The sequence below is a fragment of the Nothoprocta perdicaria genome, unplaced genomic scaffold, assembly GCF_003342845.1.
Source record: "Nothoprocta perdicaria isolate Ctin4 unplaced genomic scaffold, notPer1 scaffold_68, whole genome shotgun sequence".
NCBI classification, from domain to species: Eukaryota; Metazoa; Chordata; class Aves; order Tinamiformes; family Tinamidae; genus Nothoprocta; species Nothoprocta perdicaria.
Window position 1 is genome coordinate 1,817,470 of NW_020455954.1, and position 13,640 is coordinate 1,831,109.

General features: G+C 38.0%; 1 protein-coding gene across 1 annotated transcript in view; it reads left to right on the plus strand.

Annotated features, from left to right (window-relative positions):
- SHISAL1 (shisa like 1) overlaps positions 1 to 2,808 on the plus strand; it is a 12,485-nt gene extending 9,677 nt beyond the window's left edge. Inside the window, exon 3 of the mRNA XM_026050329.1 lies at positions 2,481 to 2,808. Coding sequence (XP_025906114.1) covers positions 2,481 to 2,808 — 328 coding nt within the window. The remainder of the gene's footprint in view (positions 1 to 2,480) is intronic.
- The last annotated feature ends 10,832 nt before the right edge of the window (positions 2,809 to 13,640 follow it).

The window sequence follows — 13,640 nt, forward strand, 5'->3', positions numbered from 1 at the left end:
AAACTGAAGCATCGGAAGTTCCACAGGAACTTAAGGAAGCATTTCTTCACTGTGAGGGTGACAAAGCACTGGAACAGGCTGCCCAGAGAGGTTGTGGAGTCTCCTTCCTTGGAGATCTTTAAAACCCGCTTGGCTGCAGCCCTGTGCCACGTGCTCTAGGTGACCCTGCGTGAGCAGGGGGGTTGGACTCGATGACCTCTGAGGTCCCTTCCAACCTTCGGCATTCTATGATTCTATGATTCTATGATTCTAAATGGAAATCAGAAAAATGTCAGATTAGGAGGGTGGGAGAGTCAGGAAAAATGAGTGAGTTTTCCTTTAGCGTATGCGAGGAGTAGATGCAACCACATCAAAACATTTTTTCTGACTTGTTTCTGTCCATGAATACTTAAACCCTCCAAATTTGATTCTCAATAGATTTGGAGTCTATTCATACTTTATTTTTGTTGAAGTGAAACTTTGTGCAAAAGTTTTAGTGAATCAAGAAGTAAGATGAAAATCATAATTAAATTACACAGTTAAATGAAATGAGAGCAAGTCCTACGTTATTGTATTCCCATTTCTTAATTTATAGGTAAGTTTTATATATTGATATTATTAGTAACCATCAGCAAAATAAATATATTGGACCCTGTTAATTTGAGTAACAAAAAAAAAACAAGATATGTAATTTTTCTCTGTGTACAAAACATACCATTTATTTATTTTGTTTGTGATTTTTCACAAGGTCCTTTTGATATTGCTGTTGTCCCACTGTCTGTTTATTAAAATAAAGCAGTCTTTCAGTTTTGTACTTGTAAAAAACAGATGTTATTTAGAAAGAGCAGATGGAGGACTCACATATGGCCTGATTAATAACTTGTTACTTTAAATTGGAACGCACAAAATAGCTCTAATTTTCACTTTGCAAAATTTTGATGGGTAAAACTAAATGTCTAAAATACAAAGAAATTATTCTGAGGCAACTGTAAAGAAGTGTCCTGCCTTTCAAATTGTTGCCAAAACAAAAGCACTATGATTTCTGATACTTCTGTTTTCACAACGGATTAAATACAGGTCACCTGTGCATAAAATGGATCCTACTAGTGACTTGTCCCAGGAAATTTCTTCCTGGGAACTGCAGAACACTATATACTATTTACATTAGTAGTATATAGAAGAGTTTACTCTAAATAAAATCCCAGGTAACACTAGGGAGAAGCCTGGTGTACCCTGGCTATGATACGCTTCTGAGTGCTAAGGCTGCAAAGACTTTAATGCACAACCAAGATCTACTCATGGTTGTGGCAAGTTAGGCTCCATGCAAGTCTTACCTTTAGGTAAGGGTTTTCAGAAGTAGTCCACTTTGTCTGTCTACTTTCTATCCTCCTGGAAATTTACTGTATAATCCGAAAGCTACACAGGAAGGACCCATTAGCACGTCCGATTTTCCTCTCATTACTGTCAGTCATTTTCCCACTTAACTGTCATTTAATTTGACAGAGTTCTGCCTGTGTGGTGGAGAGGAGATTCACAGGAGAGGGGAATCAGTCTCACTAAGTGTTGATGGGCAGCAACAGAGAAATTAAAATTCCAATTTCTTATCTGATTTCTTATTTTAAATCCTGGTGGAGTTGTATTTATTTATTTATTTATTTATTTATTTATTCTTAACTGTAAGTGAAAGAGTTGTGCAAATTGTCAAGCTGAACTGAAGGGTCAGGGTAAAGTCTGGAGAAGATTTAGCTCCAAAAAGGTTTGCCCTTATTACTTTTTTCACCTCTTTTCTGTCCCTATCTTTTAATATCTTTAGTCATCTGTCCTAGCTTTAAAGCTCCGTGAGCTACTGTAATGAACAATAGCTAATAATTTTCACTGTCTTACCCTTCTATATATTTTAGCATGTACATATAAACATAGTCCATATTTTTCTTCCCGTTGAATTGATTCTGTAATACAATTTTGTCAATATTCTGCCTTCCTAAATTTATTACCAGCAAATTAAGGGATCTTAAGGTTTTCCTATTACTATGCATGTTAATCCGTAGTCATGGAAAAGCCCTGTCGTGTTCAGTGGGATGACAGGGTGACTCTCAGAGTGAGAGCTTGCAGAATAAAAGCCATTGGGCCCATCAAGTTTGTGTGTGTGTACCAGACCTTACTTCAAGTATTGAAATTAATCATACACCAAATTTATGCACTAGCAGTTTGTATATAAAGAAGCATCTGCAGGACGAGGGAGGATGTTGTTTCTAAAAATGTCCCATGCTATGCATACAACAGTGTAGAGATGGATTAAAATAACAAATATTTTTAAATAAAGCACGCTTTAAAATAAAATGTAGTTTTGTCCATCTGCGTATGTATGCATGCGTGTATATGTGCATATTATATATATGTATATAAATATAAATGAAGCAAATAACCTTAACCAGCTGATGCAATGACTATTGTTGACATATTAGACGATTTTTTAGCTTTCCCTTCTTCTTCTTTCATAGCAACTACAGTGCACTGTTAGGAGTGTGGATCTATGGCTTTTTTGTGGTGATCTTGTTGGTACTGGACCTTTTATATTACTCTTCAATGAACTATGATATTTGCAAATTTTACCTGGCACGGTGGGGAATCCAGGGAAAGTGGATGACACACGGACAGAGCCGATGGATTAACCCTGCTCAGGATCCAAGCCAAGTACAGACACAGCCTCAGCCAGAGACACAGCCTCAGCCTCAAACTCAGCCTCAAACATCACAGACAGTACATACTTTAAAAGGAGATGCTTTAAGCCCACCCCTGATGTCCTTTCAGAGTACATCTGCCTGGTAAGTAAGTTACACCATATTGGGATCTGTTTTTTAATCTATCCTGTGAACAGTCGCCTGTATTTGGAAACATGACTGCAAATTCAGCAGTGCTGAGTGGTATCATTTGAGTAGCTGGCGCACGATTCTTTATATCAGGTATCATCTTACAGAATTAGGATTGGTTCCCTATTCTGAAACACTTTAAGTCCTATTTCAGTACTGGTGTCCTGGGGAAATAAGTACTGCCATTTTTCGGGGGTAAGTAGTTTTGCTGCACTGTAGTACAAATAAATGCAAAAAGTCTTTGTTTCTACATTGAAGAATATAAAGTTAATTTTAATTTGGTGTCAAGGACTAACTGCCACATATATGTGTTGGTTCAAAGACTCTACGTATAATAGCGCTGAAATAGTTTCAGTTTCAGAAATCCACACCATTTGTAGTGTCAGAAACAGAAACAAGATGAAAATCAGGTTAATTTTTTATTTGCAAACCCAAAGAAGCAACATTTAATCTCATTTGACAGGATGACACAAGTGGGCTACTATAAGGATGCCACCAAACGCTACCAAAAAAAAAGCATGTCAGATTTGTGCATGTTTTGGAGCAAGACCTGGAGAAGTTAAAGGCAGATACAAAGGTGGCATTGGATATTGGATTGGAAGCATTCCCAATGGCCAAGGGCTAAGTTTTGGCAAAATAAAGCGATCAAAAAATGACATGGCAAAAAATTTGGCAGGAGTTCCTGATGCTCTAGAGCATGTAAAGCCACTATAATCATCTGAAGATCTGATGAAAGCCTTGGATATCATTGTATTGCAAATAGGATGATGATATTAATTTTTCTTTTACTTTGTGACTTGTTTTTAATTTCAAATGTAAATCTAGATCAGAAAAGGGTTTTGATATTAGTAAAGGTAGTGACAAAATGACCAGGGAATAGGATCAGTGAGAGATTTAGTCATTTAGCTTTGTTTTATTGGATGCATTTATCCAGTGCTACTTTAAGCATTTTAGCAGGCCTTGCCCAAAGAGTTCAAGACCACTGGTAAGGCTACGTAAGGAGGAGAATTTCTTGTGTTTTGTTATAACCACAGGTAGCCCCATGTTAGCTTGTACTTTGTGTCAGTTCACTTGATGAGATCCCAAAGCTTTGCCTGTCCAATATGGATGCACTCCTGCCTGATTACAGAGCTTCCATTCTCTAAAGGCTTTCAGCAGAACTCCAGCACTGGGGATTGGATTCTGTATAGAATTCAATAATTCCCCTTCTGGAATAAAAGTGCTTTCTGCAGGTGATGTGAAAGTCCTTGTGCCCATTCCGGTTTGCATTGGATGAAACGTTTAGGTCTCAGTGTTGGGATCACAGATAGAAAAAAATATAAGTTCTTGGAAACTGAATATACTTCTCAGTAACTAAGTTAATGACAGAAGAATAGCGCCATCGTGCACAGTCTGCGTCAAAATGACAACCCAAATAAAAGGTGTTGCAAATGCTTTTTTTCGTGATATGTGTACGTACACATGTGACTTTTTAAACTGTTACTTCTGTGTGATACTAGCATGGGCTTTTATTTACTTTCTGTATTTTTAAAGAAAACAATCTGAGGGGGAATAGTATTTATGCTTAAGCATTTGGCATTTACATTTAGGGCCATGTTTAAAGTAAATACTGCGATCAATATATGGACATTGAGAAAATGAAATACTACACCTGTGGGTCCACTCAGTGTGACTGTGCCAAGAAGTGTTTTTTGTTGCTACCACTGCAGTCTTGATTCATGCCAAAACCTTCCAAACACTTTAGAGTTGTGATGAATTAAAACACTGACTTAAAGTGGAATGACTGTAACTGTAGAAGCAAACCTTAGCCCCTCTCCTGCTGCTCCCCTTCCTTGTCCTTCCTGCCTTGCCTCCTCTTCCCTACTTGTTCCTTTCTCCTCCCTTCTCTTCATCCTCCCTCTCCCTTTCTCCTCTTCTTATGCCATCCATTCTTCTTCCTCTTCTCTCTGTTTGGTCTCCCACTTTTCTACTTTTCCATATCTCTTTCTTCCCATTTTCTTCTATTACTCTTCTTTTCCTTTGTTTTTTTTTCTGCCAATCCTTCTTGTTTTTCTTCTTGCAGGTTTTTCTTTTTTTCTTGTATTTTTTAATCCTTTTTTTGGTCATCTTTCCTGCTCTATTCCAATTCTTCTCTTTGTCTTTCCTCCTCTTCTTCCTCTTCTCTCAATCCCTGCGCTTTTCACACACTGAATTCCCAGTGTTCAGTCAGAAATTCAGTCAGCTGGTTCAGTCCTGCCAGCTAGGACTAACATTTGCAGTAGAATGACTGTATCCTAGTTTAATATGTGTGTGTGTGTCTTCTGTGTGTGTCTGTGTGTGTGTGTGCATAAAAAGAAATGAGTGGCTGCATATAGGTAGGTAGAATTAAAATGTTAGGCCTTTTTATACTGGTTGGTAGCCTTGTTATATAGCATTACAAATAAAAAAAAAAAAAAAAAAAAACCTTCAAACAAATTCTAGAGGATTCTTGATCACTTTCCATTACTGACATTTTTGTTCTGTTTGCATTTTTTTTTTCAAAGCATTAAGCGAGGATTGTATGTTAGGATCAGGTGAGCATATCCCCTATGCTCCTTTCCTGTGATTGCAGGAGATGGGCATTGCTGAGTCGCTTCAGTAACCTTCATTCCCTTGCCTACTACCCTGTCTGTGCTTCCTTCCGTCCCTATAACATTATTTATTTTCTTCTAATGGCTTTTATTGCTCAATGGTAGAAGCAAGTAGGTGTTTTCTTTAGTAAATCCATATTTACCCTTTTATTTCCTGGAAGGCGCTGCAAGAGATGCCGTATTTTCAAGCTTATAACCTGCAACTTCAGAAACTTGCAGTCCTTTAATTAGTGCATAGATATCTCAAAAGATCTATGCTGGGCACTGAGAAGGAACAGAGGAAAAACAGCAGTCCTTGGTCATCAGGGATAAGGTGTTTAACGTGTGGAAGAGGTTTCTGAGTAAACAGCTCCCTCAGAATTGTCAGACTGGGTACTACAGCAAGTGCTGAGTCACTAAGGAGCCTGGCTATTTATTTCTCTCTTCAGATAATCTGCAGGTTATATACAAGAAAATATGGTGATATTGCCATATAAAGTGTAGTTAAGTGTAGTTTCAGAGTCTGCTTCTGCAGTAGCCTGTGTTTGTTGAATGACCTCAGTATTTCCATCTTAAAATCTAATCATGCTATCGGTGAAGAAGTGCAATGAACTTAACAGATGGAACATTTCCATCACGAGTTTTAAAAACTTCTTTGCTCAAATTATTAATATCCTTTATTTTTGTATTTTATACTTGAATATTCGTTATTCCAGATGATGGCATGAATGTCTGCAGATGCTTTGGTAATAGCAGGATTCCAGTTTGTGAACAAACCTTTTCGGTTTGTTTGGGCATTTATAAACTACCCTGAGTTTATCCTTGCTTTCCACACCATAAAGAAAATAAGCATTTTTCTTTAAAGACACACACACACACACACACACACACACACACACACACACACACACACACACACACTCATAGAGATACATAAAGGTGGTATCTTACCAGAAGTATAGTGTCTGTTCATAGATGAATTTCTGTCGACTCAGCAACAAGAAAATATTTTATGGAAATAAAGAAAAAATAAATTATAATCCTGAGACATGCATAAAAACCAAGGCCAAACAAACAAACAAACCTTGCATACTGCTGAAACCATTTCCCTCCAAAGTTCAGAAGTTTTCATGACAGAAATGCTGCATTCACAGATGTCTCTTCTCCAATTTCATAGGTCCTAATTTTTATATGTGATCCAAAAATTAATGTTTGTTCTGTGAACAGTCATATGATGCTACAAAAACTTAAAAAATACTGCAAAGCATAAATTGACTTTATGCAAGTACTCAAGCAGTAGTACAATGATCACTGACCAGTTTTCTCCTTATTCGTAGAAAAGGATAATCTGTAGTGTCTGACCTGGATACAGGATTTTTATCATACTCAAAATAATAGAAACAGAAATCAAGCTTACCACAGGATTGTATTAAGTTTATGGGGTTTCCCCTGTTTCCTTTTGTCCATTTTATGAAGTAATCGGTTGGTATATATGTAATTCTTTGGTTTTTCCAGAAGTAAAGCACACAAAGATGTGAGGAAAGGTACATACAAAGAAACATACTACAAAATAAGATATATGGGATACCTTGCCTACTTATTTATCTGCTTCTAGTCAATGAAAACGGTAGAAAACTGAGGCCATTCAACTTTATAGATTGCTGAAGAATTCCTCATATCATATATAGCTGTGTTCTAAAATGCCTACTCAGATATTTTGAAATATTTGCTGTAAGAGGAGATTGCCCTGATTGATTTTTTTTTTTCAGTGTGAAGGAGGGGGCATTATTGATAAATGTCAAGAACTCTGGACATGATGCTCTAAAACCTGTCATTGGATTCCCATTCTGTTTTCAAATTAGTATTGATTTATCACAAGAGTAATCATCCCGAAACCTCCATAACTCAACTGATACAGAAAAGCCAAGCAAACCCACCACCATCAGAAGAAATTCAGCTACCCATTCGTGTCACTTCTAAATTCAACACTTAAGTTTTTACGCCTCCTAATTTTCTTTGCTTCTTTCACTAAATGAATGTGTTAGCTTTCTCCACTTTGTACTCCGGCAGTAAAAACCACAGCCGTTGTAGAAGAAGCTATTCTGTGAGGATAGGAAAGTGATTCTTGCCTATCAGGGTCTGTGAAAAAACACAGACTTTCCGCCTCCTTACTGCAGAGAGCTTGCATGTAAGAAACTGTCCCAAGAACGACAGCACAATTAGTCTATAAATTGTGAAGATGTTTGGGATCTTCCTGCATTAAAAAATATGCAAGTGTATATTATTTTATTATTTCATTTATTTTCCACAGCTAAAATGCATATGAAAACAATAACCGAAACAGTGGTGTAGAAAAAAGTCAAGCAGCTCATGGGTTTGACTGGGTAGAATCATCCCCAGAGTGACTGAACATTTTTGTCTTTGCAAATCACGTTTTCACTTGAGGCAAAGAGGGCCATGCATAGCTATAATATTAGTATAGCTCAAGGAGGCTGAAATCCATTATACACAGTTTGCTGACAGAGGGCTTCCAGTGTTGGATAAGGCAGGAAGGAAAAAAAACACTTCTCTTAGAAATATGGAGCCTAATTTAGAACAATGTTGCTGTATCACACGGTCCATGGATCGTTAAGGCCCAACTAACACTGATTTCTTCTTCAGTATGGAAACCATCTGAGGCTGTGCCAAGGCCTGTGTGGCCTGAATCCAGGTCCTGGTGGATGTACCCTCCGCAATCCAAACACTGCCACAGTCAGAAATGAGGCCTGCAAGTGCATGAGCTTAAACTCTTCTGGCTTGACCTCACGGTGCTGCTTCCAGCTCATGGCTGAGGTACATGAGCTGGGCCCTTCCACGCTTTCTGGTTCTTAGCAGAACCTGCAGCCTGAGCAACCTTCTTGAATATCTGAAGATCCAACAGCAGCAAGCAAGTTGCTGCTGCTGCTCAACAAAGTACAAGTCAGAGAGACAATAAAATGAAATATTGAGAGGGAAGCAGAGGAATCAAAATTCTGACTGTTGAAGAAAACCTGACCTCAGAGGCATGGGAATAGTGCTGATGAATAGCAACTAAAAAAGTTCAAGTTAGCTAAGGAGATCACATGAGAGTAAGCGAGGCCCAGTCATCCTGGCTGAGGTAGTTTCTCTGGGGCTGTGCTGTGTTCTAGCTGTGAGAGTGAAGCAGATGAACAGGATCTCTATAGCACAAAATGCTGATGGTAAAACCCCTTCCACGGCTGCTAGGGATGCACGTTACAGGGAGTATTGTCTTGAAGGCTAAATTCTGCCTCCGTCGCCCCTTCCTGCACAAGAGCACACGGAGGCAATAGCTCCTTTGTACAGCCAGAGAGGGTTAGACAGAGGCAAGTCTATTTTAATTCCCCTTCCTAGATGTTGCCATCTGCTTTTGCTGGGACTTCCTCCCCATCACAGCATGTCCTAAGCAACAAATAGCTTCCAGCCCACCACTATTCACTTGCTGCTTCACACCTTTTCCAGTGACTACCGGAGCGCTTTTAAAAACAAATTGAGGCTGAGGGGACAAAAAAATATTGGCAGGCTTTGAAAGCTGCCAAGTAACTGAGCATGGCCACAGCAGCTGCGTAATAGACACAGGGAATGTCTACTTTGCAGGGGACTGAACAGCCTGTGTGGAAATATTCCCTTTAATAACAAATATTTTGAAACAAGATACAGCATTCTCACTGACCCAAAATGCCCTTGCCAGCAAAATCCTGGGATTTACTGATTTCTTTCTGAGCATCTCCCTGTGCTTTCTGCCTTGTGTCACCTAGTTTGGGCCATTGGCTTTCACATGGGCTGTATGTGTGGTGGGAACATGGCCACAGTCCACCAAAGCCATGCGTCTATTGCAAGGTGTTACGTAGTGGCAGTGGTGGGGCCTTTGTTTTGTCTCTGTGGAGACTACTGCAGCTAGAAGATACTTCAGTAACAGAAGGAACAAAAATCTGCCCCATTCGATTTTAGGCCAGATGTTTTGAAAATAAGACAGATCTCAAATTTAAATTTATAGAAATGTCAATACGCTAACCAAGAATACGACACAATTTGAAAGACGCAAAATTTTGTGTCACAGGGCCAGAGCACTGGTTTTATTTACATCCCCAGCTACAGTGTTTTGCTCTACTAAGCATGGCAAAGCAGACCAACAATAGTTTTTTTTTAAAGGAAAGTGGAAAGAAATTATAACATGGAATACTCTTGTAATCCTTTAAAAAGAACTGCCTGGACATGCATAGCATCTGGAATAGCCATCTTAGTATCAGATGTGAAATATATAAGATAACACTGCCAAAGATGTCTCGGTTCCCTTCCTTCATTTCCTTTTATTTTTAAGTAGTTCCTAAGGAAAATACTTCTTGCTCCTAAAGAAGCTGAAACTGGTTCTACCTTGCAAATCCCTGTTGCTACTTGGGCTCCTCCTTGATGTGAGGGCAGGAGACCAACAGTACAAAGAAAATCTAGCCTTAGAATCTAAAAACTACAGTTTTGTCAGATGCTTATTCCTTACTACTTTCTTCAGTTCCATGATATTGTAAATAAATGGAATTTTTAGCTTTTAATTTCCTCGTTAGTATTTAATTCAAGATATATATATATAGTTTTTGAGTAGGTTCATTCATTTATTTAAAACTCACTATTAGAATATAAAATGAAGTCGGTATGCAAGGTTTTGACCCACACTGCAGTTGATTACAGATGATATTTGTATATATTGACAGACACTCTGTTTTGCTGATATGTAAATAATACATATTATTTATTTCATGTTGTATTCTCCTTTTCATTTTGCCCTGTAAATTATGCTTCTTGTATCACAACTTTTATTATATATGTTCTCGACAACTGCAAATTCTTGGGATAGAGAATGATCAAGGATAGTCTTGACCTTAGCCCTTTCTCAGCCTCTCCACCACACTGAGCCTATCTCATTCATCAGCTTTGCAAAAGTGCTTCAAATGAGCTGTGCAGCTGCAATGACTAGCTAAACCTCAGACTTGTCAGAAAACAGCAATTAGAAGAAAAGTGAATAGTTAGAAGGTCACCTGAAGGCTATTGCTAAATGCACTCTGCACACCAAGAAAAGTTTTCTCATGTAATTTGAGTAGATATCCTTGTATCCAGCTCCTTCGATCATTTACACTGGAACAAATCTAGAGTAACAGCCTTGAACATAGCAGAGTGATGGCAAAACTGGTGTGAACCAGAGGAATCTGAGCTGCAGTTGCACTCCATAATGTCACAATTCACGTGGTGCAGAGGAATGATGAGGGCAACATCACAAGTTTTATCAACTGGTCCCATTCATCACAATAAAAGACGCTTCATTTTAAAGACTATTTTAGTAGTTCTTTCTCCTACCCTTTCCACCTCTAACAGCAGAACTAATATCCTAATAGCACAAAGGACTTTTTACACATTTTATATATGTACTGAGAAACTAAAAGTTATTCTAAAGAGCCTCAATTAGATTCTGAAGTATCACAAAGAAACTAAAATAGTTTCCAGGTACTTTCTTTCCAGATACATCTGCAAACAATAATTGAGTTTGAAAGAAAAAGACCTGCATACCTCATACACTTCTCTCAGTAGTGTCCAAACTGTCTTAATACAGTTTCATTTTTTTGCATTTAAAAAGCTATGTCAGAAGTTCATATCTCCTCCTGATTTAGCTTTGTAAATGCAAATTGAACTGAAAAAAATCAGCCTGCCTGTCTCTAATGTCGTTAAGAGCAGCTGCAAAGGTGGGAGGCAGTGTTGCTCCCACGCCTTGTACAGCACCATGCAGCCTCAGCTGAATAAAGCTGAAATAATTGGCAGGGACCAAAATTTACTACACTAATAAAATGCAATTCATTGCTTAGAGATTATGATAGACTAAGCAAGGCAGATAATAGGTAAGCCGGTCGCGGGGAGGATAAACAGCTTTATCCAGAGACACTGGAAGGAATAGAAGAGAGGCTGAAGGTCGGGAGCTGAAGTTACTGATCAAAACAGCAAGTCTGCCTTCTGCCAGGATTGCCGGGTGGGATATTCAGCAGAACTTCTCAGAGTTCTGAAATGAAAGAAAACATTTTTTCAGCAGCAACAAAAAAGGAGGTGGTATATACTTATATATATGTATAATAGGTATTTTATATTTTTAAGTATTGTTTACATATATATAGAGAGAGAGTAGCATGTAATTCCACATGAAATAGCAGCATGGTCTGAAGTACCAGAAAGATCATTAAAAACTTACATGACAATGCTAAATGTTTGACTATAAATGGTAACAAGACCAGATCATTATTTGTAGTGAGAGATGAGGTCAAGTATTTGCTCTGTCGTTACTTTTATTGTCACTAGCTCCCGATTAGACAACTGCAATGAGCAATTCAGTGTTTCGTTCAGAAATGAACATGCAAACATATTTGCAAGATGTTGGTTTTGTAATTATGTTTCTCTGAGCAGTTCTAGAAAAAGCCAGTTATTACACATAGTTTGTCCAGCATTAGTAAAATATCAGCTATAAGGCTATTAAAAAAAAAAGAAGAGAGAGTTCAGGAAACATTAGTTGTTTTAGTGGTTCATTAAGTCAGGCGGGAACAATATGATAGATGTCCATCAGAAAACCATTTTCAAGACCTGGAAGGGTTTTGGAGAAATTTATTTAGCTATCAATGCTGTCATAAATTCATACCTTTCATCATGGCATCATGTGCAATTTCTTTTGGGGTTAAAGCCACAGATTTCTATAACCATGATTGCAAAGAAAATCTATTCATGGCAGAAGGACTGCTTCTGAAAAGAGTTTGAAGTTCACTGTAATGTTTCTTGGAAATCAGAAACACCGAAGAGATTAAGGCAGTTTAAAACAGTAAATGACAGGAAGATAACATAGCTAGAACACAGTTTAAAATGCCCCTAATATTAGTTCCATGTCATATATCATCCTAAAACAAATATGTATGCAAACCTGAGACACTTTAAAGATTAAAGAAAACAGTTTAATCAGTGCCAGATTACATCGCTTTAACAGAGTAGCATCGAAGTAGTAAATGATGGAAACTGGACTGTCATCCGAAAATACAATAGGGTAAAAATAACTGTAAACATAGTTGCATGTAAATAATATTTGCATGTAAAATACCCAGTAGGGTAATCTCTTTCCTGGTATTGGCATTTACTGGTAGCCTTTGCCATAGCCATTTTGGTGAATGTTAAAAGCAGCAATGGAAAGAAGCTTGCACAGAGGTGCGTGTGATCATCTTACCGAATGCATGATGGGCTGTAGTCTAAAAAGGAACAAGAGCCATCTCCGGTTTTTCATTTGAAGGACTGATCCTGTAGCAGCAGCAGCATTTGCACAAAGGGACCTTCACGCTGAAGAGGGTTTTGTGTAAGAACTAGCTAACCATACACCGTCTGCCTTCTCTTGCTTCAAAGTCATTACTATAATGTTGCACCGCTTGGAAAAGTAATTGCAGTGTGTTTCATCAAAAATTGTAGTAAATTAATTAAACAGGCATTAACTATATTCTCTGTTAATTAGTGATACAGTTTTAAATCACTCAGATGAGGGAGGAAAGCAATTTTTCTTGTGTTCCTATCTCTTTAAAATGGTGAGTCATAGGAAGCTGCTGAGCCTGCTTGTGGTGCTAGGACATTGCGAGCAGAATTTCAGCTAAAAAATTTGAAAGGAAGGATGACGGCAAAACTCCTGAAGTTCACTTTTCAACCACCAAAAACCTCTAAAATTTCTCTACTGCAGCTGGAGTTAACAACAAGGCTGAAATCATCCAGAAACATGCCTGCTTAATCTGTGTTTTCAGAACATTTTAAAGAAAATCACATGAAGGTTGGGGAGAGGTTCTTGTTACATTTTTTACTATGCACCAAAATCTCTCAAAGCTCACAACATAGTGCATCTCACCTTAGAAGAGCCTGTTTCCATCCCAAACTGAAAGCAAATTAAAAGATGAAAGCAGGAGTGAGATTTTTGTCTATTGAAAACACAACCTAACAGTGATCCTACTTTTCTTACTTTTATTTTAAAATTGTTCCAGCATTTGCCAACCCTTGCTGTGCTTGACTGTTCCTCTCTTTTTCCTGGGAATATATACATACCTGGGAATACGTACATACCAAGGAGTAAAAACATCTGAATCATTCTGTTCCAAAGACTTAGCACTAATAAATC